The sequence below is a fragment of the Phalacrocorax carbo genome, chromosome 1 (assembly GCF_963921805.1).
Source record: "Phalacrocorax carbo chromosome 1, bPhaCar2.1, whole genome shotgun sequence".
In the NCBI taxonomy this organism is placed as follows: domain Eukaryota; kingdom Metazoa; phylum Chordata; class Aves; order Suliformes; family Phalacrocoracidae; genus Phalacrocorax; species Phalacrocorax carbo.
Window position 1 is genome coordinate 94199401 of NC_087513.1, and position 26758 is coordinate 94226158.

The following is a 26758-nucleotide window of genomic DNA, read 5'->3' on the forward strand; positions in this document are numbered from 1 at the left end:
AGGGTTTGCAAGCTATACTAACAGAGTACATTTGAAACAAGGATATACTTCCAATTCTTAACTTGTAAACCAATCTATGACTCTCAGAATCACCAACATATCTAGGTATGCTTCAAGATTGTTGCCTTCTCTATTGTAATCTAAAGAATTGGCACCCAGTCCTTTTATGAACTAGTCCTCACTTCTAAAAAGATCTCTTATCACTAATAAGCTAGTGCATAGTGCACTTTAAAGTAGACCAACTTGATGAAATCCAGGAAAAAAGTGAAGTCAATGAACAGAGGTACAGAGTACGTTACTCAGGAAGAAAGCCTGAATAAATAGGAGTCATCCAGCTTAGAGGAAAAGACAGTATCCAAATATGTAAAACAAACAAAACCCTAAGGGAAAGCAGTATGAATTAAGTTCTGCCCCATATCTGTGAAGAGCAGGAGAGACATAAACTGTAGCAAGGAAGATAGCTGGAAAACTGATAAAGGCAGTGAATCTCTGGAACAAGGAGGAAGCTCTGGAACAAGGGGGTCAAAATGATTTCAGGAAGTCCATTTCAGCCCTGTGTTTCTCTGTAGAAATGAGTATTCTTCCACTTGAAGGCTACTGTTTTTTCTTCTGCACCTGTAAGTATGCAGCATAAAGCCTCAAGAAGAGTTGCCCTCCTCAATACTATGCTTGAATTCCAATATCCTACTTCCTATCTCCAGTAAAGCATGGTCTCTTCAGTATATAGATCAGCATAAGAGAACTGCCAGGGAGAGGCAAGATTAATTAGTCCTGAAAAATATCTCAGTGCAATTGCTTGAGTAAGGGTAGGAAAGAACATCCAGGAAACTGAGAACTGTTCAGCCTAACCTCTCTCACCAGGAGCAGATGGTGACACCTATGCACATGATGAACAACAAGGTGATTCGGAACAGCCAGCACAAATTTACCAAGGCCAGACTGCGTCTGCCTGACCCTGCTGCCTTCTGTAATGCTATTACTGGCTTTGCATACAAGGGGAAGGTGGTGAATGTCATTTACTTTGACTTTGACACCATCTCCACAGGTATCCTTCCAGCCAAATTGCAGAAATGCAGACTGGATGGATAGATTACAAGGTAGATGGAAAACTGGGCTCAAAGAACAGCAGTCAGTGGTTAAAAGTCTGAAGTCCCCATTGATAGTCTTTTTTGGTTCTCAAGCAATATCCACAGTAATTCCTAAACTCATTTCAGTGATGGAGAATGTTTTTTGATTTGTGTACCCTTGGGAAAGAACTTGGGTTGGGCAAATAAAAGAAGATGAGTCGTACATAATGACCTGCTTTCAAATTGAAGGGAGACAAACTAGATTGAGCCACCTGTTCAGAAATAGGTACCCATCAAGCTACCTTCCTAAATCAGCTTTACAGAATGGCAGTGCAATTAGTGAGGCAGACACTGCTGCACTCCTGATGCATCAGTGAGTTTTAAGAGTTTGTTCTTCTGTCAAGATTTAATATTTAAGTAGACACACCCATGTCCATCTAGTGAGAACGACAGTCCAGTCTGTGGTTTAGTTCACAGGTTCTCAAAAGATTAAAAAAAGTGTGTCTAAAATCCTTGAACAGAAACAAGTATTTAATCAGAAGGTAATAATACATTTCTAGAAGAATGAAATTTCTAGTTGAAAGAAATTTCTAGACAGAAAAGTCCAATCTGCCCATCCCATTGAGATTGCTTATGTACGGACCATGCCCATGACAGCACAGGACATTACCAATTCTTAAATGTAGGCAGGCTTGTAAGAATGTGCTTACTACCTTACTACTTTCTAATGGGATTTCATTTCTATTTATAAATTCCCCATTATGTTGTGTAGAGTTGAAACAAGCCTCTTTAAAATAATACGCATCAAAAGATGAAAATCGAAAGGGATCATCCCTTCTCTGAAGTCATGATGGCTTTTCACTTCCAACATTGCAACCATCATATGATTACACAAAGTATCTGAGTTCTCTGCTCAAAATCTTCTAGCATCCAAGACTACAGGACTTCAAATAGTGCAAGGATTAATGGCTTTGGATGTGCACTTGGCAGTGGTGCTTGCAGCATTCTGTGTTTTAACTTTGGAATAAGTTCCCAACTTTTCAGAGGCAGACAGCTGATAAAGCAATTAAATATCTGAAGCATACATAAGAATTCCTAGGTATTGCTATATATCACATGCCAAACTCAGAAAGAATAAGCAAACTTAATCCATTAACAAAACCAGTAATCAAATATAAAATGCTGTTATGCTTTGAGAACTGCAATTTGGTCTTGTCAATGTGTTCAAGTCTATGAGCAAAACTTTTAAGCAGTTATTCCCTTTCAGTTTAGAAAGGTATAGACACAAATATAACTAAAAAAAAAAAAAAAAAGAAAGACCCAAAACAAAACCCCCAGAATTGCTCAGTGTTTCCAACACAGCCAGATCAGTCAAAATAAAGTAGTTTCACTTATGTCCTTGTTCTCCAGACTGAACGTTCTCACACATGTCTATGACTCTAGCTGGATATAGCTGAGTCCTGTAAGGGCTGATTCCAACTGCATATAGTTTTTCCAGCTGGAAAATATATCTTATCTTGCACCATTAGATGAAATGGATCTCAAGACTGATGACCTGGCTTCTTATTAGAAAAAAAAAAAAAAAAAAAGTAACAGATTTTTAAAAAATCACAGGTGACCCTTTTTATCTTCTTCTATAATGTTCCACATTCTGAGTTTGCAGGGGTAAAAATAAAGCTACAGTTCAAGCAAATGTCTGAGGAAAGAAGCAATGGACTTCCAGAAAGTCTTTAATTAAAAAGTGTGAAAATAGAAACCACTAATAAGATCAATACTTGATGATTTTAGGAAGCAATATTGAATTCCAAAATTTGGCAGAAATTCTTTTTTTCGGTACTCTGAACACCTTGTGAAGAGGCGTTTTTAACTCATCTTAAGAAAACTAAAATATGAAGTAAATTGTTCTACAATGAATGGATTACAGAAAGAAAAAGGAAAACAAGTATATTTACAGTAAGTATACAACATGTAAAATAAAAGCTATGTGTATGATTAAGGGAGTATTAAGGTAAGTTACAAATACTTCTTTTTACTACTAACAGTGTTTCATCTGTTCTCCCACTATTTCCCTTCCCACCCAGGACATGGCAAACAACATAGAGTTTGCATTCTCTGACTATATTTCCAAACTGTATATCCATTACAACACCTACTCCATTTTCACCACATTGCCTTTTATCCACAGAGACAAAAGAAAGCAGTGGGGAATAATCTCTATTTCTAACCCATCCTTCTATGCCCATGTGCTGGTTTTGGCTGGGATAGAGTTAATATTCTTCACAGCAGCTTGTATGGTGCTGTGTTTTGGATTTGTGCTGAAAACAGTGTTGATAACACAGGGATGTTTTCTTTGCTGCTGAGCAGCGCTTACACAGAGTCAAGGCCTTTTCTGCCTCTCACCCCACCCCACCAGCGAGCAGGCTGGGGGTGCACCAGGAGTTGGGAGGGGGCACAGCTGGGACAGCTGACCCCAACTGAGCATATGGTGTCATGCTCAGCATATAAAGCTGGGGGAATAAGAAGGAAGGTGGGGGGAACACGTTGGGAGTGATGTCATTTGTCTTCCCAAGTAACTGTTACGCACGATGGAGCCCTGCTTTCCTGGCAATGGCTGAACACCTGCCTGCCCATGGGTAGTAGGGAATGAATTCCTTGATTTGCTTTGCTTATGTGCGTGGCCTTTGTCTCAACCTACGAATTTTCTCACTTTTACTCTTCTGAATCTCTCCCCCATCTCGTTAGGAGTAAGTGAGCAAGCAGCTGTGTGGTCCTGAGTTGCCAGCTAGGATTAAACCACGACAGTCCATATTTACTTCCTTTCTTTTTTTTCTTTTTTAAATTCTCCATCTAATGTTTTAGTGAAAGAAGAAGAAAAATGCCAAAAAAGAAAACACTATCAGCTACATGAAAGAAAGGCTTATTCTAATTTGAGGGCAGGATAGGGGCATGTACACCTATGCACAGACCCATCAGCTAGGCAATCTGTGTATGACTGACTTTGCATTTTTACCTGCACTGACTCAGGCATGTATATAATTTTTCATGGAGAATTTGTGGTATCTAGAAAGTTATGTCTCTCTCATGACTGATCTTGTAAGCCAGTGTGCAGCAGATTACTTTAATTCCCAAGCAAAGTTCATTTAAGAGTATATTAAGTACATAAATATTGTTCCACAACTTCAGAGTTTTAAAATGGGATGGTCTTTTCCGTGCCAGTTTTGTTTGACAATTGACAAATGTTTTAACACTACAAAAGCAAATTAATGGAAAAAAAAATCTGGAAAAGCCAGGTCATAGGAAAAATATATTCACAACATCTGAGATTTCTACACTGAAGTAGGGCATAACTAAGAGTATTTATTTTCTTTGTGTGGTGGAGTACCTGTAATTTTTCTTCAGCCTTAATGTTATGAAAAAGCTTACATTCCCTTCAAATAAATACACTAATAGCATATGATGTCCATTGCTGATTTCTGTAAGTGTTTCCGAGTGGAAAGGGAACAAAATAAGTATCTGTTACATTACTGAGAAAGTGCTGTCTAAGAATTCATTACTGAACATTAATAACATACAAATGCTTTTATCAACTGGTATTTGGCCATGTTACTAAAACTGGGAGAGTACGAGTGGACTGATAAAACCCTGGAAGATTAAACCAAATAATTTTTGCTGCAAAGCATTTACCAAAAATGAACTAGATCCCACAATTATTTTGTTTGTGTGTGCACACGCATGCCTCTGTGTGCTACAGATTCTCTGTGAAATCACCCTCACGACCTGCTTACTCACTTGCAAGTTTAGTCTAAGTGTAAATCTTCCACTGGTGGGGAAAAAAAAATAATGAGCAAATCTGTCCAAAATTCTAAAAAAGTTCTCTAGTTCAAAGTTTGCTTAACTAGTGTTTCAATGCTTAAAAAAAAATAATCTTATTTATGATGTTTATACAAAGACTTGATAAACAGACAACATAAATTAACCACTATGCTGTTACCAATTGAGTCACAGCAGATTTATCACCTACTAAGGAGCACTGAATAATCGCCACGAGCAGGGAGACATTTTTATTAGAATCGCCAGATTTTGCCTTCCTCATAACTAAAACAAAAAGCAGGAAGAAATGCTGAAGCAATGCAGTATTTATGCTTGTCATAGCATAGCTAAAAGCTGGTTCTCATCAGAAAGGGAGCAAATAACAGGCTGCCAATGTGGAGAAATTTCATAGTCATGTTCACAAAAGTAAATAGCTGTTAATAAGCTTTATGGCAAAGGAAGGAGACCTATTGAATCAAGCTGAACGTGCAACCCCCTCACTTTTACCTGAGGCAGTTCTTCATCAAACTAAGAGAATTTATGGTTCTCAAACTTGACTGCAGCCACTTCCCTAACCGTGTGACAAGCTATGCTTCAGCGTACACTGTGCTATAAATAAAAACTGTGCCCTGCCATTTAATCCAACCACTTAGGTGTTTGAGTGAGCCAGAGATAATGGAACTCTGCCAAAATTTCCAAGTCAGACAATACCCTTTTCTTCCTATTATTTGTATACCACAGCTCAATTTCTTACCAACTTTCAGAATATTGCACCCAGTCTTTTCTTTTCAGCATATGCTTATGCATGTTGTACAGAAAACACTGAGATTAAAAAAAGAAAGTGATAAGTGATAAGGTCTGAAGTCTTACATTTTTCTCACTGTGCATTTTTCTTGTTCATGTATAGGCTTGAACTGTGGTAATGAGGGAATCAAAACTGCCAGAAAATGTTTTCACTTCAAAGTCAGAAAACAACCTTCTGGGACATTTCGAGTTTACATATTCGTATTTTTGAACCAACCATAATTTTTGTGTTCTAAAATGATTCCAGACTTTTACATCATAGAAAGAAAATATAAAGTGAATAATGAATATAAAGCAGAGGCAAGCAGCTGACAAAAGGAGAGAAGATTTTTCCCTATGCAAACTCAAAAATAATGTTAACCCACATACACTGCCAGTCCTCTAAAACTGGCCAGGTTCCCAAAGTATTAGTTACGTAAACTTATATCAAGCACTCTGTGGCCATTTATAGATTCATAAACTAATGCACAACTGCTGATGATAGGAAAGAATATTACAATCTCTTACTGCTTTATTGAATCGTGCTTTTCCTGAGCAGATTTCAGGACTAATGCAAAAACTTAGAACTATACAAAAATGCAGAAATAACCCTACAAAAGCAACTCCCTCACACTTGGAGAATTCATTTTGCCATTGACTCTCTGGCTTGTACTAACACTGAATTACAATCCATTATTAAGTATGGACAGTAAGACTCTACTGTTAGCACACAGTACACACATGAAAAATAAATAAAAAAAAAAAATCAAACGACATAGTGGTTTAGGTACTTCATTATTGAAATGGATTTATTCACGTGGAGCCCTGCTGCCTTGAAACATTTGTTCAAGGTAAACAGGATTTGCATAAAAAGCATGACTACAATTAGCCTAAGAAAAAATTCTGGATTCACTTGCCTCGTTTATTTTTCTTCCAGAAAACACTCTAAATAATAATAAATCATTTCAGAGTGATAGATCTCAGCAAGAACTCAAAAGAATTTTACAAAACAGAGGTTAGATTTTGTCTACCAACCTCTGAACAAGTGCAGCAAATGCTCCCCTCCAGACTGGGAGAAGACTAGCCTACTTCTAACAAAAAAAACATTCCCTACCTCCCTACCTTTAGACTAGTATCTCCAGTAGCTAGTGCCTCGACTCTTTACCAGGATTCTATTCAGCAACTCCAAAGTGGTGAAGGCTCTGGGCTGATATTCTTAACGTGACCATCCTTACATAACCTTGCCTGGATATCAGCATGTTCTGATGACATCATTTTGGTCAAGCAATGACTGCAAAAACATTTAATTCTGGTGACCATAACTACAATCACAACTTCATCACCAGTAGAAGCTCACTTGGTGGCTCAAAACTTGACCTGTTTTTCTTCACCTTGACATGACATACACTGATTTGGTCAAGTGGGGAGGCTCAGGGCTGATTTAGCCAGAGTACAATGGGAGCAATTGGTATGTTTTGAGGGACAGCTGTGCTGGGAAAGTTGGCCCAGGCCTTGCCCACATGAAGGTTTGATTCATGATGCTGCCAGTAGTCATCCTCATGAATGCCATCCTCACAGTAAAATAAGGCAAATATATATTTAATAAAGCAAACTTCTATTACATATATGTGACCTGTATTGTAGAGAACCCAATTTCTAACTAAGGGTATTTAAATTAAACCCTGTCAGGCAAGCTTGGGTGGCATCTGGCCTGCTTCCAGTTGCCCTCTTCCACTTGGGAGCAAACTACAGACGGGGCTGTTTTGCTAATGGCACCTATTTTAGGCCACTGCCTTTCCAGAACACTAATACCCACCTCTCTTCACACCAAATTTTAACGTGACATCGTTGCACAATCCATGCCAGTGTGTAAGTCTTCAACCCTCTCCTGCAAAAGGCAGTAGTCAAGAACACTCCACAGCAACAAAATTATCCTGCTTACCAACAATTTCAAGTCTGCACTTGAATTTCCCCAAGGAAAAGAAATCCACTAGGAACTGTATGAACAGTTCTGACTATAGCAGGTCACCGCTAGCCATTTTTCCCCCTGGAGCAGACAGAGCTTCCTGTTTGCACATGCAATGTGTAGTAAACACCTGGTAAGTTCAAACACTCCAAAGAAGCCTCAGAGCCACTGACCATTCACAGTACCAGCAGTCAACAGATATACAGACTATACTATCCATATACAGTAGATCTGGCCAAAGAGCAGCAGCAGGATTTAGCCTATAGCTCTTCGTTCAAATGAGTTACGTAAGCTTGTCCTGTTAGTACGGCTAGATATAAAAGACTATACAGAGGAGGACTGAAAAATAATATTCAGAAAGAGATACTTGGGAACATTAAAATTAAAATGAAGAGGTGGAAGGCTATACAGATTACCCAGCAGTGAGATCATTTTAGAGGCATTCATATGCTATGGAATTTAATCCTGGCAGAATCCACCCATATGTATCATTATACTGTCGCACCACTGCCTGGGCCAGTATAAAAATGGAATTCTGGTATTACAAATTATCTTTGAACTCAGAAGCCTGACGCTCTACACTGGGTTTTGATATGTTTTTGTGCGATCCTAGGACACAACTGTCTGTGTGATAAGATAACTTTGATTAAATGAGCTGCTATAATGGCAACATTCTTATGGGTTGTTTTCATTTTCAGCAAAGAACGAGCCAAATTTGCAATGACATATCTACTGACTGAAAACCCTAGCCACTCAATTATACTAGATAAAGGATACCTTTGAAATTTCTCATAGGAATTTATTGTAATCTATGTGCCATTAAACATAAGAGAAGTATTTCACACAAATCAAATTAATTTTGTACTTTTCTTTCCAGACACTAAAAAAAAAAAAAAAAAGAGTTCAATAGTTTAGTCCAAACTGTCCCTCCTTCATTAGAATATGTTTTTTAAAGGTTAATGCACTGTGTATTTTGAAAAATAGTTCCCTAAAGGACGTTTTGTAAACCATGGAGAAAGTAACATATAAACCACATGTCATTTCACTCCTTTTGTGATATTTTGATATGCCAGCTTCATTATATGTTCAAAAAACCCAACTTTCAGGAGACTTTTCCTTGTCTTACAGTTTCTGCCCTGCTATCCTACAGCTACCAAAGAGGTGCTGTTGTGGGGGAAGAGCAGCAGGAAAGTTTAAAGATTAAGGTTTGGCTGTCGCAGTATAGTGACTGTGATACATTGAAATAACTCAACGTTGTTTTAACTGCTTGACACCAGTAAGTGAAAACACATGCCGAATTTAACCTCTGGTTAGGAAGAAGTATTACATAACATAGCATAGCCAGCAAATTTAGCTATGAATAAAATTAGCCCATTCCTTTCACAAATGTCAACGGTAAGTTTGGAAGTATACTGTAAATACAGCATTCACTTTCAAAGGGATGTCAGTTATAATTACTATAAATACAAATCTTAGCTAGTAGTTATCTGCAATATTTTCTAACATTCCTGTATGCTCACGAAACAAACAAAAGAGGCAAAACCCCCCAACTTTGAGTAAAACTATTATTTTTCCCACTTATTCCCACAGCTGACAACTGTAGAAACAAGAAAGTTTTGGATCTGGTTTCCCCTACGCAAGTCTGTAAATCAGGCTCTTTCACATGGTCCCATAAGGAAAAAGTACAGATTTGACATTCCTTAAGAAGGCAACAACCAGGAGGAAGGTGAATTAAGGTTTCCTGAGCCCTTCCTGGAAAGCAGAACAGGACAGGCCTGAATCCTGGAAAGGAGAACAAGGATTGGCCTGAATTCCAATCTACCTGATGGATAATTCAAATAAGAGGAAAACCACAGAGGTCAGAAACATGGGGAGGGGAGGGGACAGGACACGGACGACACGACGGGGACAGGGATGACAGGGACAACCAAAAAAACCAAAACCAAACCAGAAAAACATTCACTGTCTTGTTTTTAAAACCTTCATAAAACTCTAAGTTTATAAGAAGGATAAACCCCAAATACTTTTCAGCTCTAACGAAGAAAAACAGAACATGAAGATAAGCAAAAGCTATCAGAAACAGAATTTATATTGAAAAAGTGCATTTCTATGCACATTTGTGTTGTAACTGGAAAGTCAACTGGCAAAACCAACAACATGAAATGCTGTTTTACCAAACACTAAGAACTTGTTCCACAACTGTTGCCTTCAACAACATTTGTATCAGGTCCAGCTGGAAAGCTGCCAGTGAAACACAGTTCACAAGGCAGAACAATCTTGTGGATTATGTCCTATAATTTGTTTATTCTTGGTTCTGTGGCTTTGCTTTTTCATCTCCCTCTCAGATTCAGGATGCTCTGCTTACCAACTCCTTCTCTAAAGACAAAACCTTTTGTCTGTACTCAGTTCCTGTCTAGAGAGACGATGCTGCATTCTTCAAGGATGGAATGTTTCTGTTAATGCAGAACCATAAAAATTAGAGAAAGTATGACAAGTTATAACTGACTCCTATGCATTGCAACTGTTTCCATCCACCATTAAAATATTTCAAGTACAACAGTGTCGAACTGAAGAATTATATGCTGGATGGTACTGGCATAGTGGCATAAAGGAAGAGACAAAAATTAGTGGGGAATGTCCAAATCTCTCTTCTTTCTGATGAAAAGAAAGCTTTAGAAGCTGGACATAGTTGAAGGGACAATGGCTCAAATACTTGATAAAAAGACCATCTCTAATCATACCATCATCTCCTGCCCTGCTATTCCGTGACCCCTCACGTAGTCTCTATAGGCACTGACTACAGAATTTTCTTAGCAGCTGATCCCTCAAACAGAAACTCACAAAACATAAACGTTGTGAAAAAGGCATTGACTTCACAGTAAAACACAATACTCACTAACCTTCGCCTTCCATTTACACTGCCTTTACCTACATCTGTAAAATCTTAATGTAGAAAGAGCCTGAAATATGACACAGCTTATAAATGCTTCATCACTCGTCATGTGCCACAGTAAATGTGACAAAGAACTGCAAGAGAAAGGGTGTTCACCTGTGGTTAGGGCACTACACTAGGACCAGATAGAAGTAGAGGCTTATTTTCTATACAGGCAAAACTATTATAATGCAGCATACAAAGAAGCAGCATAAAGTTTCCACTGGAAATTTTAACTGATATTTCCTTGATTTTGACTCCTTGAGTCATATTGGTAGTGTTTCCAAATTATTCCTCCAACAGTGCCTTAATTTTTGAAGTCAAAATAACTAAAGAAATAATTTGTTAATAAAGAACACTTGTTTGAGACCAGCAATAACATTTCCTTTGTCATTCTAGTCAAACACACACTTGTGGATGTGAAAGTATAAAAATATATGGGAAAAGGGAGTCATGTGTCTTCCAGCCTCCTGAACGGCATATTTGCACACAATCTCTCAAACAGCTCTGGAAGTCACTGACATCCAAAGGGTGTACTGGCTCTGTTCCTTTGCAGCTGCAGGAGGCAAGATGTTCTTTCCACCTTCTATCACTGAAAGGAAATCCCAGTCCACGAGACCAGGGATTGGTGCATTTCACCTCCTGGAGAGAAGACTTGAGCACTAGAATTCCAAAGTGGTAGTAACAACGGCAAGATGTACACTGGTAACCTGTTCACAGGAGTGAACCTGCACCACCAGAAAGCGAGTCTGGCTAGATTGTTCTCCCTCAAGTTATGAAATGGATTCCACTGTTCCCCATAGAGCAGGAGTGACTATGCAGCCTCAGTTACATAGTCTGTGACTTGAAGAACACAGGACTTCACTGGAATTTAAACTTGCTTAGCAGGGCAGACGACCCTAACAGAATACTACCGCTACGTATCCTCATTTTAAAAATACTTTAAGATCCAAATATACTCTTTGCCTATGAAAAAAATTCTGTACTTGCTATCTAATATCTATCATAGCACTAAGAAAGTGCTATGGGAAAAGACAATCCTTTCAGTGTTTCCAGGTAACAGCTAGGTACTAATATACTTGTTTTTTTCAGTACAGTCCAATGCAAATAATGACCTGAGAGGCAGCTGCAAACAAACGAATCAGACTGATGTTTCAACACTGCAATAGAAGAATCTTTAAAAGCTTATTTCATTGAAAAAGAAATGAAGTTTCCACCTGCAGCTTTATGCATTTGGCAAACAGAACTTCACTTCTGCAATGTTATTTTAGGACAGGAGAAAATGCATCCCAGAGTTAATCTCCCACTGACTGCAGTGGATCAGTAGCTTTGTCTGAATTTCACAGTTAACATAAATTTACAGCCGCTATTCCATGGTAGTGAGCCGAAAGTCCTGTGAAACCATTTAAAAAGATAAGTGATAGAAAAGTTCCTTCCCTCAAAGTAGGCATTACATACAAGGTTCCTCTCTGTTCAACATAATCCTCCCTTATGAAAACAGCTATGATAGTTTGCTTATGGATTGCTTTTTTGATAAAATTAAGGTCTTACAGTCTACTTGACTTGAACAACAACTGCATATCTATCTGTTACTCATAGACTACACATCGCCCCACTATTGGTAGTATGCAGAAAACTCCAACTGGCTCCAGAAGATGAGCTTAAAAGAAACCCACTTCCAAAAGAACATCACCAGGGGTGAGGGGTTAGGGAAGAAATCTTTTCTGAAAGTCTCTTGGGGAGGGGTGGGGGGGTGAAAAAAAATAACCTCCCCAAAATACTTTTAGGTTCTTTATCTATGAAACAGAATCTCCTAGGAAGCCCTCAAAGTGCTGATTTCTCAATAAGCGTTCTCATTAGGAACTAAATTACAGCTTCCTTTCTAAATGTTACTGGCTGCAGGAGACTGCAGATGTAAAAAACATTACAAAGCACAGTGGACTCAGGCAAGCACTTCTACAAAGTGAGAGCAATACGTGCAGTACAGAAACAGTTGTAAAAGTGCTGCTTTAATGCCAAGGTACTACAAAGCGTTTTACTATCTAAATATAGAAATATTCTTTTCATTTTATGCTATGACTGTTCTTCCTGCAATAATAAAATACTAATAAAATGCCAATGTTACATGGGTCACATTAGCAAGGAAGAGAACAGATCCCTGCCAGCTTTGCAAATCTACTCTACTTCCAGACTCCAGGAGGAAGGAAGAGTTAAACAAATATTCACACAGGTTTGGGGGGATTTTTTGATTCTTGTGGACATTTTAATAAATCCTATTTCTCTCAAAATGCATGCAACCTGACCTACAAAAGGCAATTCCAATACAACTGTTAAGCATGGATAATAAAGGGAAAGCATTAAAGATCTTTCAAGACAGAACTGAAATCTTCCACCAACAACACAAGGTGCTTCTAAGTCACATTTTCGTTAAGATCTTAAACCACAAACCTGCACAATGCAGTCTAAATAATTCTAAAATCATTAAATGCAGTTACTTTGTTTCATGGTACTTCTCACTAGAGTCACAAGATCCCATGAAAACATTTGAGCTTGTTTAATTCAAGAGCTTTAAAGTTACTCTCCTGTACCTGGACCTTGCCCTGTTGACTGATCTTCTTTCATCTTTTCCATCATCTTTAATCATTCCTAACATGTTGAAAGTGAATTTCCATGGCAAAACACAAGCATTAAAAAACAAAAAACCCACAACAGAAAAACAAACAAAACCCCAGAAAGTTGTCATAGCTACTTGCCTCTTGGCAATTTCTGAGCCTTTCCCAGGTTTAATGCAATATATCCACAGAAAAGGAGAAAGACCAATCTCGGCATCATGGTCACAAACCCAACCTCGCACTGGGAATGATTCTGACAGGTATCACACAAAAGTACTGCAGCTGCATTTAAGTGAACTGTTCTCCCTGTGACAAGAGGCAGCAACACTTTGACACAAGCTTAGTTTACACAGTGGGAGGAGACAGGATGACATCATTCACTCCCACTGGAAAAGGAGAATTAGCATTAAAAAAAAAAAAAAAGTAAAAAGACTGTCATGCTCCCCCTACAATAGTCTTCTGGGTTTTGTTACAAGGTCTTTCCACCTCTCAGGGTAAGAGATTGCCGCTTGATCACTAATTTTCATGCAAATAAAACCAGGAATCAAACTTTTGTTAATCAAAAACTAGTCGGAGAGACATTTTCACTGTTTTATCCAAGAAAGCTGGACTTAAAATGCAAAAATAACATTCGCAGCTCTCAGAAAACTGTTTGCTATATTGAACTCAGTATTTTTACAATCTCAAGATTTTACTTAAGATTAATTCAGGCTAGATGTGGCTCTCATCCAGGCAAAATAAATACTAGTTTCATTTGACATGACATTACAAACAGGTATGATAAATATTTATTCAGCAAAAGATCTGTGTTTGAAAAAGCTAAGTGTCATTTTTTCACTTGTATCTGATTTTAGCTATTTAAAAATACTTTGTTCTTCCCCTTTCATACATGTCTGGTGAGGCAATGGGCATAATGCACATTGAAGGCAAAAAGGCAATGCATCTCCTTCTGGGGGCTAGATCCTCTCACCAGTTACAGAACTGTAACTGAAAGAGATATTCAATTATTCCATTAAAAGCAGTTTCACTTAACATTTACAATGAGGCAACTAAGCACGGAATTTGGTCCTACTCACAGTTGAGAAGGTGGGAAGGAAAGGGTGAAGCAGAAGGAAGAGGTTACAACTGAATAAGGAAGAATTTAGTCTCAGTAGCTGGAAAACATCTCCCAAGAGATTAAATCTATTCAACTAAGTAGTGATATCTCTCTCTCCCTAAAAGAAAAAAAAAAAGAAACCCCAAAACCAGAAAACACCCAACCCCAAAAAAACCAAAACCCAACAACAAACCCCAAACCAAACAAGAACATCCCCCCTCCCCGAAAAAAAAAAAAACCCACAAACAAAGAAAACATGGAATAGTCTCCAAAAGGAAAAAAAAACCCAAAACACCACAACAACGACCACCAAAACCAAACATATCCATTGCTTGCAATATGTAGAGATCATCAGTGTGCTTGGTCTGTTCCCACTTGCCTGGACCTGACATTGTCCTACTTTCACACAGTGTTCTATAAGCACAGTAAAATCACAGCATTTGTGCCTGGGCTGGGTAGAAACGAAGTAGTGTAGAATAAAAGGGTAACATATCAAAGCATACAGAAGCATTTCTTAAAAACAGATTAGTACTATATTTAAAAGACCCCAGGTACTCTGTACTTCAGGAAGAACTTCAAAACAGAAGCTAATGGTCCTACAGACAAAACCGAGGAAATACAAGCTCTTCTAATCAGTATGGAGAGCACACAGCTATAACAAAACCGATTGACAGTGGAAAAGTTTTCCAGTCTCATCACGCCCTCTTAATCCTGACATAAGGAAACCTTTTTCTGGTTCACTAACTCAAATCTGGGAATAGCGAGTTGGAAGTTAATATTATAGACAGAACCCCCAAAAATCCCCAAACACTATAACGTCAAGGATCTTTGGGAGGATTCAGATCCTGATTATGAATGCTGTGAACAGATAAATGCAACAGGTACAATTTGGATGAGATGAAAAGATGTTTAAAAGGCCACTTAGTTGGACAGGAGTCTCCCAAAACACTGACCGCACCTGATGACAAAAGAGTTTCAAATGACAGAAAGCTGGATACACAGAGCAAATCTGCCATTCTTCTTTGTTTGGTTGAAATACTATTTTCAAAACTGCTCCAGAAATATTTTCCTCTTCAAAATTTAAAAATAAGAAATCAATCATTTGATAAAGTAGTGTCTCAGGAGAAGTAATGGGAGAAATTATTTCTTGGTCACACAGAGCTGTCTTTGTATTACTGTAAAGTGGACTCTACTGGTTTGTCTTATGGCAAATTTACTCTCCTTTTAATGATCACACAACACCTTTCAACAAAATATACACAGGCCAACTTCTATTCAGAAAAATCTCAGTGAAACACATTAGGTTTTTGGCTACCCAGCAAAACGGGGTTCATCTCCTCTCTCAGAGATAAATATACTCCCATTCCTGCTTTCATAACCACTTGCTTCTCTGCTGCCAGTTACACCTTTCCGCTTCCTCTTGTGCATTATTCAAACACCACTTCTTTGTCTGGTATACCATAGAGACACTTAACCTTTCCCTTTGGCAGACTATCGAGGTCCCTTTCCCTCTGATCTTTCCTGTAGAAAACAGCTCTGCTCAGCTCCAGAGTTCAAAAACACACAGCATGATGCACTTCCTTCTGTCTTATCAACGATGTGCTTTATCAGGGGCAATTATGGTTTGATAAGCAGCTGCAAGTGTAAATTTCTGTCAAATATATGCCAAGGGTCCAAATATCAGTAATACAATATTCTCTTATGCTTTTTCAATATGCTCCCCGCATGTGCATCATCTATGTGATCAGTGATTTTGTCCACTTATTTTCTTACAGGACTGACCTTTCCTAAGAAACTTCTGTTATATGAAAACTGAAAAACACCACACCAGCTTTTGCTTTCCTCTGTCCTAAACCCTTCTGCTGTTCACTGGATGCTGACTACTGCAGTGAAAAACTGAACATGGGAACAGAAGGGTGTTCTTGGGACTTCAAGCACTGTCCTGCACTACTGGATGCTTCCATAATGCTGTTCAGGTATCAGATTTCTCCTCGTGTTGGAGGGCCGCTCCACAATCTCCGTTTAAACAGAGCCAGCATCTGGTTTCAGTTCACAGAAATAAAAACTCTATGCCACACTTCACAGAAGAAGTTGTCTAACCCAGAAGTTCCTCAGGTTTCGCTCCTCTGTACAAACCTGGAATTATATTACCCACTCTTTGCCTCCTCAGAAGCAAAAGATTAAATAAAGAGGATTCTGTTAATGACAGTTTTGTGTTATAATAGCTGTAGCATGGAAGGCAAGAAAAATGAGATAAGTGCAGTTACGAAAAGTCTCAGACAGATCAAATTTGTTCAGGATATGTCAAAACCTCTGAGCTCCAAATGACTCCTCCTCTTCAGCACCAAATTAATGCTTAAGACAAAGTCAAGTACCCCAAAGTTTACTTGCTTACCTCAACTTCAACTGAGTGTCTCTGGGGTAGATCTCAAAAACAGAGATTCCAACAAGATGGTATCACAGCTAGTCTGGGAGTAGAACAGAGCTTTTCTAGTTCTATTTTAATAGTTCCCAGACCAGCAAGTACAGTAAAAACAAGAGTATGGGAAGGAAAAGAGAAAGGTGTGGTGGGGGAGAGCAGGAGACGGGATTTTGCATTTTGTTTCCAAATACGAATATGCTTTTGTTGAGATGTAGGCTCAGTTCCAATTCACCTATCATTCCTGATTATTTTGACAAGCAAAAGCCAAGGTGACTCAACTCCTCTAATTTAAAGCAGGAAGAGTGTGTAAAGCATAACCTTAAAAACCAAAATCCTGTCTTCACCCTGAATAGCACAATAATGCTGTACTAAGCTCTCTAAAAGTAAGGACTTACTTGCAGTACACTTGGTTTGTCTTTTTTCACAGCATTGCTGGTTGGTACTGTATTTTTCACCAGTGCTGCCAATTATTTGAGAAGTGCCTTTGTCATAAAATATGCTATATAAATTTTAATTATAATTATAATTCTCATGTGTGTGACTCAGTTATTGGACTCTCTTTCTTGTAAGTGTCACGGGATCTCCTCTAAAGGCCTTCAGGAAAAGAGAGATGCCAAAGAACATTCTTTCAGATGTGTTGCTTAGAAAAGAAAAAGAAGAAAAAAAAAAATCTTAACTCTACTTTCTGAGAGTCTGCAATTACTTCTTCTTTCTCACTCCCCCACTCTTACTTTGATGAGCAAACATTTGAACTCTCATGCTATCAAAAATAGAGGGTTGTATGCTAATCTGTTAGTCAGAAGGTAAGACATATGTCATTTGATAGCATAAAAATGACAATGTCAGTGAGTTCTAGTGCGTTCAGTGCGATCCTGACCCCAAACTGGGTTCTAGTGCGTTTTACTGTGTTCAGTGTGATCCTGATCCCAAACTGAATTCCAGATCTCCAAATGAATGGGATCAGAGACAAGGGAAGAGAATCAGTCAAAAGGGATGGACAGAACAGCTGGTTCTTGTGACAGTTTGTTACATAGTTCATCAAACTGTTCCAGCATTCACTCATTCGACACTTGTAATTTCAGACAGTGACTCATCTTTGCTAACAGGCTGTGCATTGCACCAAAGTTCTGTATGACATGGACCAAGGTAATAAATGCATTTGTTTAGGTTCTCTGTGAATTTATTAATTTATCTTATTGTTACTCTTTGTAACTCAAATAACCTAGTACACTCACTTCTGTGGTTTCGACAACAATATCATGACCTACCATATGAAGAACCAGTGTGATTCCAGGTTTTCAACTCTGCCACTCCCCCCCACCCCGATCTCAATATTTTGTATTAATTTTAAAAAGGCAAAATAATTCCCAAATAAATTATTTCTTAAGTCAGATCTTTAGAGACTCCAAGGAAGAAGCCCACCAAATCTCACTGGGCACCTGCTCCACTGCCTGTCCACCCTCATGGGGAAAACATTTTTCCCTTATAACCAGTCTAAACCTCCCTTGTTTCAACTTGTGCCCATTTTCTCTCGTGCTCGCACTATGCAACACTGTGAGGAGCCCAGCTCTGTCTTCTTGGCAACCTTCTCGTAAGCACTGGGAGGGCTGTTCTTAGGTCCCCTGAAACTGCCTCTTTTCCTGACTGGAGAAGTCCCATTTCCTCAGCCTGTCTTCACAGAGCAAGTTCTCCAGACCCTGACCATCTTGGCTGCCCTTTGCTGGACTTGCTCCAGTTTATTGATGTCTGTCTTACATTTGGGGGCAGGTGAGAGACCAGCACTGGACACTATCTAGATATGTGGTTCAACAAGTGGCGAGTAGTGGGGGACAATTGCTTCCCTCAATCTACTGGCCGTGCTCCTATTCATACAGCCCAGGACACCTTTGACCATCCTTACTGCCAGGGCCCAGTGCTGGCTCCTGTGCAGCCTGCTGTCTGCCAAGATCTCCAAGTCCTTTTCAGCAGAGCTGCTCCCCAGCCAGTTGGTCTCCAACCTGTATCATTGCAGGGATTATTCCCACCCAGGTACAGGACTTTGCAGTTGTCCTTGTTGAATTTCATAAAGTTTCTGTCAGTCCATTCCTCGAGCCTGCCATTAGGTCCCTCTGAACAGTGGCCCTGCCCTCAAGAATATTGAGTGGTCATCCCAATTTTGTGTGACCTGAAAACTTGACAAGAGTCCATTCTGTCACCGCCTCTGGGTTAGTGACAAAGATGTTAAAAGTATAGGTCCTAAGATAAGCATCTGATACTCCACTTGTTACCACCATCTAGGTAGCGTATGATCCACTAACTAGTGCCTTCTGAGTCCAAGCATCCAACCACTTACCAACTAGTTGATCACACTCTGTATGAACCACTTAGATGTATACTCCATTAAATAAACTATGCATGCTACAATACGTAATTAAAAAGATTATCAAGAAACCAAGTACTTAATACATTTAATATTTCTTTGAAGTGTTCCTCATCTGAAGACTTCCCCTTCATTGTTACATCTGAACAGAAATAAATCCATCTGATCTCATAGAGCTCCTAAAGAAAAAACCTAGCCTGTCCTTTGGAGCACTGTGTAATTACTAAGTACTGAAAACACTGCCCTCTGTGAAGAAAACTACCTTCACCTTTTCTATCATCAACACATTTGTGCCACTTGAGATAATTAACAGAAATACAACCCCTGTTACTGGATTACTGTGCAACATTCCTTTTAAACATGTTCTGTCTCTACCTATCCTGTCATCATATCTCTAAATACTTATCACTGTCTGCTTAAACAGAATCTGATTAAGCTGAAATGCAGGCAAAAGGAAAGAGCAAAATCCAGAAAGGCATGTGACAGTAATAGGCATCTCCAACACAGTAAGTGCACGAATCAAAAAAATCTTAGCATATCTCAATTTTCCTGGGATTAGAATTAATTTAATAGCCTAAATTATTCTGGATTATAAGTTAATTACTCTAAACATGCTTAAAATGTGAGCAGACTTTAAGCACCATTTCTATCTTAGATAGATTGCTTTGGAAGATGGGCTTCATAATCCATACTGTACTGAGCCTCAGGGTTTCAATATTCCATTACGATCTTCCACTGCAGAAGCCAGTCTCTCCTGGTCTCTTTCAGTCTCTCAGCACAGTATGTTCTGATTCGTGAAGATAAGGTAAGATCACAGTCCAGATTAGTGAACTCAGATGTGAAGTCTGGAGCCTATCAATACACACTAGGATCGGATAAGATACAAAAGGTCTGTTTTTACATTTAGAACGTGAATGTTGATGCCAACGGCAATTTAACTGTGAAGGACAGTCTGTCTTTAGCACCCACGTCTGAAGTAGTGCCGATCCGCAGGAGTGCCCACCTCGGAAGACAGTAATGAAGTGCTAATAATTGCTCTGAGGTTTGCCAAGTTATACTATAGTGGGTTTGTACAGGAATGAATACGACATGTCATATCACATACCTCTGATACAGATTTAGTTTATTTCAGATTATTGCCACAGGACAAACTACTATGCCATAAGGAATGGTTCTCCTTCCTCACTGCTCAGTCACATCCTAATCAAGTACTCCTGACTTCCTCCTCTAAATCACCTCAAAGAGATACAACACACTTTCTTCTTTCTCAATCCATTCATAAATTTTCTGCACCCTATCCCGGTAACTCAGGATTGTTCCTTAGCTGCTCTTACAGAATTTTCCAGTTCCCACCTGAACCACGACCCCCAGCACCAGCGACGCCACTTTCCGACGCTAGGGTGCGGACTCGAGACAACTTTTAGCCACCCGAGCGCCTTGCAACCTTTGCTAGCCCGAAACAACCTCCCTAATAAACGCTGGGTGATTATACAGAAAGCCTTTGAAGAGAGAAAGGGAGCAGGTGAGTGAAGTAGCTGGGACTAGGATACAGAATTTTATTTAAACGTCAAACAAACACGACTGTGCTTCAAAACTTAGGGATGACTAATCTGCCAGCTTTTTACACTAAGTTTCCAGCCGGCAAGTATCCACTGAGCACACTGCAGAGCTGCAAGAGCTAGTTCCCAAGGAGGCTGGTCAGCACAGGAGACTAAGATTTCGAAAAGGTTTTATTTGTATGGTGCTGCCCTACACAAAATAATCTATGCCTCTCAGAAAGGCTAACTAGAAGGACATGGTGCTACTAATCAAATTGGTCCTCCATGCAGTGCATTACAGCCAGTAGTATACGCAGAGATTACAAGCAGCTACTACCAAAACCTGCTAATACCAAAACCTTGGGTAGGGGTCTTTTTTGTCTCTTTGTTTCATTATGTCCTCCCAGCATAAGCTCTAAGGACAGAACGGAGATGGAGACTAAACTGCTCTTTGGATAAAGCTGTTACCCCTCCTATCAAGGCAACGCGAAAAAGCATACAAGGCTATTGCCCTGTGTTCTTTGACTTAAAATAGAAAAAATTATCCTCTCCATGGCTGTCAGCTCTATTCACCACAGCAAAAAAAAAAAGAAAACATCACAGTATAACTCAAAGTTTAAGTAGTTTTGCCTCACCACAGTTGGGGCACTGAACTAAATGCAACTCAGTACCAAATCTGGCCCACTCCAGGACAGCAGGTGCAGCCTTAAGCTGTGCCTGTTTCCCTTTCCCCTCCCTTTCCCTACATCAATCATTCAAACATTCTGACAGAAAGCCAGGGGAAGCCCTGGAAATAACTAGAGCAAATAACAAAAGTAAAACATTGTTAACTTCTATGAAGAGCAGTGAAGTCGTCTCAAAGTGAGACAGAGGAAGACAACCAGATTCTTAGCTTTATTAAAGGATACTTATTTTCTTGGCGCAAGAGAATTATTTCTTTGGCTAGGATGCAGAGGTCTGATGAATGTATGCAAAGACAGGAGGGAAATAATTCATGTTTGTTCCCCTCTCCTTATGAGTCATTTTGGCCTAAAACACATCTTCCAGAAACTTTTTGGCTGAATTTGGGTATATTAGCCTACAATCAACACCAGCAGGCTTATCTAGTTCAGAATACCATGAATAACTTTCCAGTGTGGTTGCTTGTCACTACCATGCACAGAATTTAAAGGTGTAAAAAACCCTACAAACTGTACACTTCATTTTAAGCTGAAAAAAAGGAGAGCTAATGATCAACAGAACTACATTATTCTGAAGTACACAGCAAAATCAGTAAAAATTATTGGTAATGTACATATCCATACTGTTAGTTGTCATAATTATCCTCTGTACCCAGGGACAGAAAAAAGGAAGGTATATTACATGAAGACTAAAATAACAGTGCATGTGCAATTTATTCAAAGAAAACTAAGCCCGGGATTAAATAAAAAACTGTAAGTGTAGACGTTCTGTCTTTAAAACAAAATTATTTGCATGCCAATCTTAGACCAAGTATTTTACAACTGTAAGTCTAACCAAATAAACTCTGAAACATTATAGCCTACATAATGACAATGCACATTATCTGCAGAGGAAAGGGGTTACATTTCACTTCAGAAATGAACAGCAACTGCACATTTCCAGCAGGTAGCTCTCAAATGTCTATTGGAAGATTTCTTTAATGTCAAGAACTGTGTTTAGCTTTAGCAAACAGTGCACCCCAAAAGAAATAACTCTGTACAGCCAAACAACACATCCTCGCTTTATGTGTTTCAATAGAGATGGGGAATTACTTAATACTAGTCTTAACCTGGTCTCATGGACAAAATGGCCACCCGTAGCTACAGTGCTTTACATGCACAATGTGGACATTATCTTCCAATTCCGTTCCATCTGAAAATAGACCAGTTTATGCTATCCAAGATACCCCCATGACATCAACAAAATATAAGCAAGGACAATCAGGAGATTGCTTTTCAAGGCATTCTCCTGATCTCAAATAAGGTATGAATGTATATAGGTGAAAAAAAGAAGCCAGTGTATTACATAATGTGAAAACTAAATATTGCTCTGGAGAAACCATCTTTTCCGTAATTCCTAAGTTTAAGATACTGTTAACAGCTAAGGAAATTCAGAAGCCTCCTTTCCCCTAAATGCAAGGGTATTGCATTAGATTGCACAATGCAAGACAGTTGTAATATTACATGCTCGAGAGGAAACCTGATTTGCTCACTGTATGACATTATTTAATCCTTTATTAAGCAACAACTTCACCAAAAAAATGTTATTATTGTCAGATGTGCCGTGAAAAGCCATCTGTTAGGAAGAAGAGTACCTAATTTATCTCATAGCATCAGTGAAGTCGCCAAATTAAAACCTAAGACTTTTTGGTTGACTTTGAATACCAATGCACTGAATTTACCACAGTTTCCCTTAAAAAAAATCCTTGGTGTTTGGAAGACCTAGAGTTTGGGAATTGTCTCATAATGTGGAGTTTAAGGAAACTGAATTCTGAACTGTTTGCTTGTTTAAAAGCTTATAATACTTTCTTTCATATGAACATAGATTCTGTTTCATGATGTAAGATATGCAGAACATCTTGAACCTGCTTGTGCCTCAGCATCTTGAAGAACTATCAAGGAACATAGATATGACATCCAAAGTGCAAATTTTCAAGAGCTCAGAAACTCTGTAAAAGCTGGGAACTGCTACAGAGACATGGACACAACCTGGAGTACAGCCAGGTGTAATAGTACATTCTGAAAGTCTCTTCTTGTGTACAGAGTTTTTTTTAAAGAGTTGATACTACTGTTTATCAAATAATATCAGCATCTGTGTTTCTGTTCACCAAATGCAAATAAACACACAGCACCAAAACTCAGAGCTCATTTCAAAGCCTCTTCCCTCAAAATTACTGTGTCTGTATTTTCAGGTTGACAGAACAGAGTAAAACAGCTTTGGAGTATTCCTGAATTAAGCACAAAGTGCCAGATGACCCTTGACTATGAATTCCTGTTTAGTCACAAGACAAATAAATATATACTAATTCAATAAGAGTATTCTGCCAGTGTGCATCCATCATAAAATATAAGGATATTCTCCAAGAGAAGAGACTTCCTCGTCCAAACCATTAATCCTTGGTACTGCTGTAGATGAGGTTAATGAGAACTCTGAGCATCATGTGTGTTTTACTGTGTTGACACCTGTCTGCAGTTCCTATCAGTTCACCACAGAGATGTTTGCAGAGGACCCTGAGCTGCTCTCAAATTAAAAACAATACAAAACACTGTAAAAGCAAGTTTTCTGGGTAAGATCACTACAATACAAAAGCATAAAATCCTCATTGCCAAGGTACAAGAAGCCACAAAATAACTGCATATATGGTTGTCCGCTAACAAGAAAATGCGAAATTTGGAACATTTCATAGATACCCAATTACATTTGTTCCAAATAAAAAAATTAATAAGAATTAATTTGAATTGCTTAATATTATAAAAGCATACAAGCTAGGTTTTGTTTGGACTGGAAAAAAATTATCCCTTTTTATTTTAGTTAAACACTACTTACTGGCGTACTGTGAGAAAATGAACCTCTGAATCTTAGCTACGAAGCTGCTTGTTCCACTTGCAGATGAGGAGCAGTAATGGTCCTCAAACAGATCTAAACCTTCTTTCACGCTTAGTAATATACCTGTGAAATTGGAAACCTGATACCTCATAACCCATTCTTGTCTTTACAAGCAGACATTAAACTTGCTTTTGTGAAGAGGAGCTTTAAAAAAAAAACAAAAAATAAATTTAGGAATGGAGGACATTTCCTACTTTGAGTCTGACATAAGATGAACCACCAAAACTTACTAAGAAAAGAATATCATTTGGTAAGAAAACACTTAAGACTGTAAAGGTAGAGAATAATTAAAATACTCTCTCTTAGCTTAATTTGATGAAAAAGAGAAAAGGCAAATGTGCAAACCAATTGGTATTCACAGAAATCATGGTTTGTTCAAACAGAATGGATCCCATTCTCATTACATACTAAAATCACTTATCAATAAAGCAGTGTACGTGCTGCCCTGTGGATGCAAGTTTCCGCAGCCAACTCAGGAAAGTACTCAAAACTTCAGATTCCTAGTGGGATGTGTCTGACCTTTGGATAGCATCAGAAGAACAGCTAAACAGCTTGTATTCCCCCGTATAATTTATACCAGGTCTAATAATATCAGGAGATTTGGTTTGGAAAATCTGGAACATAAATGGGCATCAAAAGCTCTCAGATGTCAGCAAACACTCCAGGAATGGTATATCCATGTTACATTCTAAGGTTACGCACATCAGATGTGCTACTGTACAAAATTACCACTCGGTCTTGACTACTGGGATCATTTAGTAAATGGAAACAAACCTTGTGATCTACTATACAGGTACACAAGCATATGTCTTGTAACATGCCTTTTCTGTAACAGTGAACTGTTCTGTCATCTGTTACCTCCCCTAAAAATTTGCCTTTGATTTATAAAATGAGTCAAAGTAGTTAAGGGGAAAACCCCACAGCACCAGTGGTATCATTAAATGACATGTGAGGAGTACAAACATACACACCAAATGAACTAACTCTAAACTCAATCACTCAAGATGTTGGCCCACCCACAGTGAACCAGTGACAAGAGAACATGTGCTGCAAGTGTAGAATGGTCCCCAAAACAGGGAAAAACAGCAGAAAGGGAGAAAGGCAACCTCTTTATACTATCAGTGTATGCAGAAACCAAAATTAGCTCAGCCTTGGGTCAGAGGCTTCTCTCTCTCCCCCAACCCCCCTCCTTTTCTTCCATAGAAGAACTGAAAAAAGTCTAACATGACATGGACTTTAGTTTGCAGAAATTCCTCAGGCATTGGTTATGCACTTTCCACAGATGTTAGCTGTTTTCAATTGGAAATTACAGTGTCAGACATTATTTTCTCAGAAAAACAGTTTTAAACTCTTTTGATCAGAAGAGATTTAGCTCAGTTTCACATGAGTCAGGGTGAACAATTTCTAGATGGCCCTCTGGGAACAGCATTTGGATGTGAAAAGACAAAAGCTCTTCAAGCAACATGACAATAGAAGAACTGAAGCAATCTTCTGTAGTATGAAAGTAGGGAAAGGGAATGGTAGGAAGAAATGCATGAGGACTATAGGGATTTTCTAATAAAGCATGTGAGAAAGCAGCCAATAAACCGACAGAGCACACAACCTCACTTATTTCCCAAACAGCATTTAGTCTCTAAGGTACAAAAAGGGTTTTTCTAGCTTTCAAAACAACTAACAAAGCTGCCAACTGTTACTCAATGCATCATCAAGCTAAGGGGGGTGTGGGGGAGGAGAGAGACAGAGTGTGAGCTTTTATCATCTAGAACACTGACCAAAACAGTGAAGCTAAAAGTAAAGACTTCAGACGTAGGCCAGGGTTCTCTCCTGCAGGGCACTGCATAGCTGGATGAATATTAAAATCACCACACAAAAATGTCCGTGAAACAAGTGCCTTGAGATCTTGGTAGCACAATCTTTCAAAGTAAAGATTATAAATGGGAAGGAGGGGGTGGTAGAGCCAGGGAGTGTTTGTATTTTAACTTTCTAGTAATTGGACAAGATAAGTACAATACCTGGCTGAATTATGTCATTTACCATTCATACCAGCACACTTACATACTGCCTTAAAAACAACAAATGGTGGAAGAAGTTCCTCAAATACATTTAATGGAGATGGATATCTGGTTTTGGTCAAATTACTGTTTGTTATAAATTCATTTCTAAATTAAATCTGAAGAGAAATCTAATTGGAAAATATCTCCCAGATAATCTTAACCACTGTAAATACTTATACCATTTACTCTCTAAAATCTTTGTACATGGGAATACACCTTTACACATATAAAAACACAGGTACACCATTAAAGGCTTTAGGCAGCTTTCTTCAAAATGTATTTCCAGCAAAACAATGAATGATCAGATGGCCTGTTAACTTGAAATGGAGAAAAATTATTCGGTCACTATGCAAGACCAAAAGAATCCCAAGGATGACGACCAAGAACAGGGAGCAAGTACTTGCAGAAGCAATATGAAGAATACTGTTCCTTGTAGTTCCTCGCTGATTATAACAACAAGGATAAGTCTTCACATGCTCCTTGGCAAATATTGTGATTATGAGACGGGTTTTT

At 38.7% G+C, this 26758-nt stretch overlaps 1 protein-coding gene across 1 annotated transcript in view; it reads right to left on the bottom strand.

Annotated features, from left to right (window-relative positions):
- The window catches only part of ABI3BP (ABI family member 3 binding protein), a 178584-nt gene extending 164936 nt beyond the window's left edge, over positions 1-13648 (bottom strand). Inside the window, exon 1 of the mRNA XM_064467435.1 lies at positions 13312-13648. Coding sequence (XP_064323505.1) covers positions 13312-13390 — 79 coding nt within the window. The 5' untranslated portion in view covers positions 13391-13648. The remainder of the gene's footprint in view (positions 1-13311) is intronic.
- Positions 13649-26758: the final 13110 nt, after the last annotated feature.